The sequence below is a fragment of the Arachis duranensis genome, chromosome 7 (genome assembly GCF_000817695.3).
Source record: "Arachis duranensis cultivar V14167 chromosome 7, aradu.V14167.gnm2.J7QH, whole genome shotgun sequence".
Classification (NCBI taxonomy): Eukaryota; Viridiplantae; Streptophyta; class Magnoliopsida; order Fabales; family Fabaceae; genus Arachis; species Arachis duranensis.
Window position 1 is genome coordinate 75,160,148 of NC_029778.3, and position 3,556 is coordinate 75,163,703.

The 3,556-nt window shown below is 23.9% G+C and overlaps 1 protein-coding gene across 1 annotated transcript in view; it reads right to left on the reverse strand.

The window, feature by feature from the left end:
- The window catches only part of LOC107459599 (probable leucine-rich repeat receptor-like serine/threonine-protein kinase At3g14840), a 14,841-nt gene that overhangs the window by 5,725 nt on the left and 5,560 nt on the right, over positions 1 to 3,556 (reverse strand). The window contains exons 11-16 of the mRNA XM_052251645.1: positions 2,967 to 3,038; positions 2,142 to 2,198; positions 1,613 to 1,675; positions 1,469 to 1,504; positions 1,193 to 1,236; positions 122 to 507 (exon numbers count right to left, since the gene is read on the reverse strand). Of these exons, the coding sequence (XP_052107605.1) occupies positions 122 to 507; positions 1,193 to 1,236; positions 1,469 to 1,504; positions 1,613 to 1,675; positions 2,142 to 2,198; positions 2,967 to 3,038 (658 nt within the window). The remainder of the gene's footprint in view (positions 1 to 121; positions 508 to 1,192; positions 1,237 to 1,468; positions 1,505 to 1,612; positions 1,676 to 2,141; positions 2,199 to 2,966; positions 3,039 to 3,556) is intronic.

Here is a 3,556-nt window from a genome sequence, read left to right on the forward strand (position 1 = left end):
AGAGAGTAAAATAAAAAAATCAAAATATAAAAAATTATATAAATAAAATTAAATTAAAAAAAATTTTGACTAATCATGGCTTAATTATTTTGATTCACAAACTTTATAATCAAATAAATACCTGAATGTATACATCAAATATACGCCTTCCTAGGCTCTTATATGTGGTGCCATTGATAAAAACGATCTCTGCAAAGTGGAGATTGACGGTGTAGTTTCCATTTGCCAGGCAAAAGCCATAGTAAGTCAAAGAAATGGGAGAACCACGTGCCTTTGTATAAAGATCAGCATCATCAACTATGTCAAGTTTGGTTTCATTTTCTTGGATAAGGTCGTACTGATGAACATTATCCATGAAATCAACACCAGTTGTACTAATTGCCCAATTTGATGATTCAGCTCTACTTTTCTTAAATGGCACTCCCTTATATGAATCACTCTCATATATTATCCTTCCTTTCTGTACATTACTATCTCCACCACAATTTATATGGAAAGAATAATAGTCTGCCAAATGAGAAACAAAAGTCTAAAATGAACTCATTTAACTCATATAATATATTATTTTATCTATAATTCACAATTTAAATTTACCTAAACAGTTAAATTAGTCACTAACAAAAATAACTTTAAAAGATAAAAGTGATCAATAAAACTCCGAAATAATCTAAAAATATGATAAAAATAATGAAACATCATATTTTTTATAAATAACAAACCACTTGTCTATTTGATATAATATTTTATAAAAATATTTGAAATAACTATTTAAAAATTAACAAAAAAAAAGCACAAAATTTGGTCTATAATTTTTTTATTTTTTAAAATTTTGGTCATTCACAAAAAATAAGATAAAATAATTTTACTTAATATAAATTTCAAATTTTAAAGATAAAAATATTTTATTTTTTTAGTAATACTTGTAAAAGTCTACATAAAAAATTTAATATTTAAAATTATTTTTTAAAAATATATTTAATATTTGATTTTTTTATTACATTTTTAAATTTTTAAAAAAATTAATTATTTTTCGTATTTTTTTATATTTTTTACTAGTAACATAAACTATCAATCCTATTCTAGTAATTTATTATCCTCTAAATTCTCAAATTTAATTACATTAACTGCCATCCATACCGTTAATAGTCAAGTACACAATAAATAAATAAACAAATAAATCACATCAACTTACATTTTGGGCATATTCCTTTGCTTTGCCCACAAGAAAGAGGTCCTCTAAAGAAAAACAGGCGATCCATAGAGACATTCAGTGGGGAAAAAAATTAGTTGTAATATAATTTTAATAGTGTATATAAAAAATTAACCATTAAATTAATCATTTATATATTATACATAAATTTATAATAAATAATTTAATAATTAATTTTTTATATACACATAATATTTTTATACGTCCATAAGTTTCACAAATAGGTAAAGGAAATTAAAGAGTATAGATAATAATTACGTGTTGTTGCCTTTTGCAAAACTCGCAAACAAGTTCCTACGGTAAATAAGAAATATGTTAATTAAGGCTAATTAAGACAATTTCATGAAATATATATATAAAAGAAGGTGAAAAAAAAAAGAAAAAAAAAGCAATATTTCTTACATGCTTGACGTTTGACATGTCACTGTTTGTGGGGAGTTGGTGAAGTTGTTATATGAAAGATCTCTGTGCACACGTTTTGTGTAATAATTTATTACTGGGAAAATCGCTACGCTTTTTACTTAAAGAAGAGCAAGAAAAAAGAGGAAAGGAAAGACAAAAAAAAAATAAAAGGAGAAAAGGGAAAAAAAGTATTTTCAGTATATTTTTTACTTCAAAAGAAGAATATTCAAAATATTTGAAAATAACAGAGATAGAATTTTAGAATGGAAAAATATAAGGGCCAGCAATTTTTGTGATTGTTAGTCATCAACTAGCCATCAATGATAATTTGATGGTGTGAGATTGGTGTGAGATTTCATCCAATGGCTCACCTTCCTCTGCTGGTTACATAATTCTAATATATATATATATTATGTTATCAAATTATTTATTTTAAAAATTTAAATGAATAAGTAAAACCATATGAATAATTTATTTAACAGATTGGACTAATTAATTAAGCATAGGAGCAATTTATATAAGAACTCACATGGATGCAGTCCAATCGGCGGGCACTTGTCCAGTGAGAATGTTTCCAGTTAAATATCTAAATGAAGAAAAAAAAAAACAATATCAAAATTCAAAAGCCTAATTCAGTGCATGTATGATTGGATAAATGTATGAGTCATTGTTGAACCTACACACACTATAAATTTAGTTTCGATTGATTAACATACTAAAAAAATTTATATAATCGTTCAAACAGATTTATATATTTAAATAATTTTTTAAATAATAAAATTAAAAATTAATTATTTTTGTTGATGTAATAATAATACACCGTTAATTGTAGAAAATTGGCTATTCCTGTTCATATGTAGAAAATATTTTCTTATGTGCAAATAAAAAAATGTTCTCTACATTATGTAAAACAAAATTTTTTTATAATTTTTTTTGTCGATGAATTCGACAACTCCAATTTTACACATCTATTTACTCACCCATTATTATTATTATTAACATGAATTCTATATTTTTTATTAAAAATTCGAACTTAAATACAGCTCCCAATAAGGCAGATGATGCTGTCATTGATTCAAGACCCAGCTGGAAAATTTCTTTATGTTTAATTTGCTTTCTTATGAATTACATGGAGGTGTTAAGGGTGAATGCTACGGTGTCTAAAAGATGTTGTCTATTTACTAAAAAAAATTAAAAAATAATATTTAATTTAAAAGATATAATAATAAATAATTTTTAAAAAATTAAAACTTACTACAAAAAATAAGTTAAGCAGAATTTAGACACCAATTTATAGACACCATAGAATTGGCCTTACATGAAATACATATGTAATGTCAACTACTTTACTTACATGTACTTTATACTTGATAGCGATGTAAGAGACTCTGGAATTTCTCCTCCTAATTTGTTATAGCTGAGGTCTCTGCAAGATAAAGACAAAGGATCATAAAACAATTAATAATGGTAAGCCAAAAAAAAAGAAAGGTTAAAGTTAACAATACCCTTATTATTAGAATTTAGATGGAGTAGATCTAATTCAGCTTCAAAAATTAGTTTCTGAGATAAAAATATTTTTATACTTATAAATCATTTAGATATCATATCATTAAAAAATATGAGAATTATAATATATTCTTTTTATGACAAAAAATGATTATTTAGAGCATAAATATTATAAATAAGTGGTCCAATAATATTAAATTAAATAAATTCTGATACTATATTTGAAATAAAAATAAGATAATTCTATTCAATTCTAAAAATAATTCATCAGTAATAAAATAAGATCGTCTCATACTTATAAATGATCTAAAAATTATATTCTTAATATGAGCAACAAAAAATGTCCAAAAAGAATATCAGTAATGTAGCACTTACAATGTTTTCAAATTTTTAAAATTTCCAAGATAATTAGGGATTGTGTCATTAATGTTGCAACTC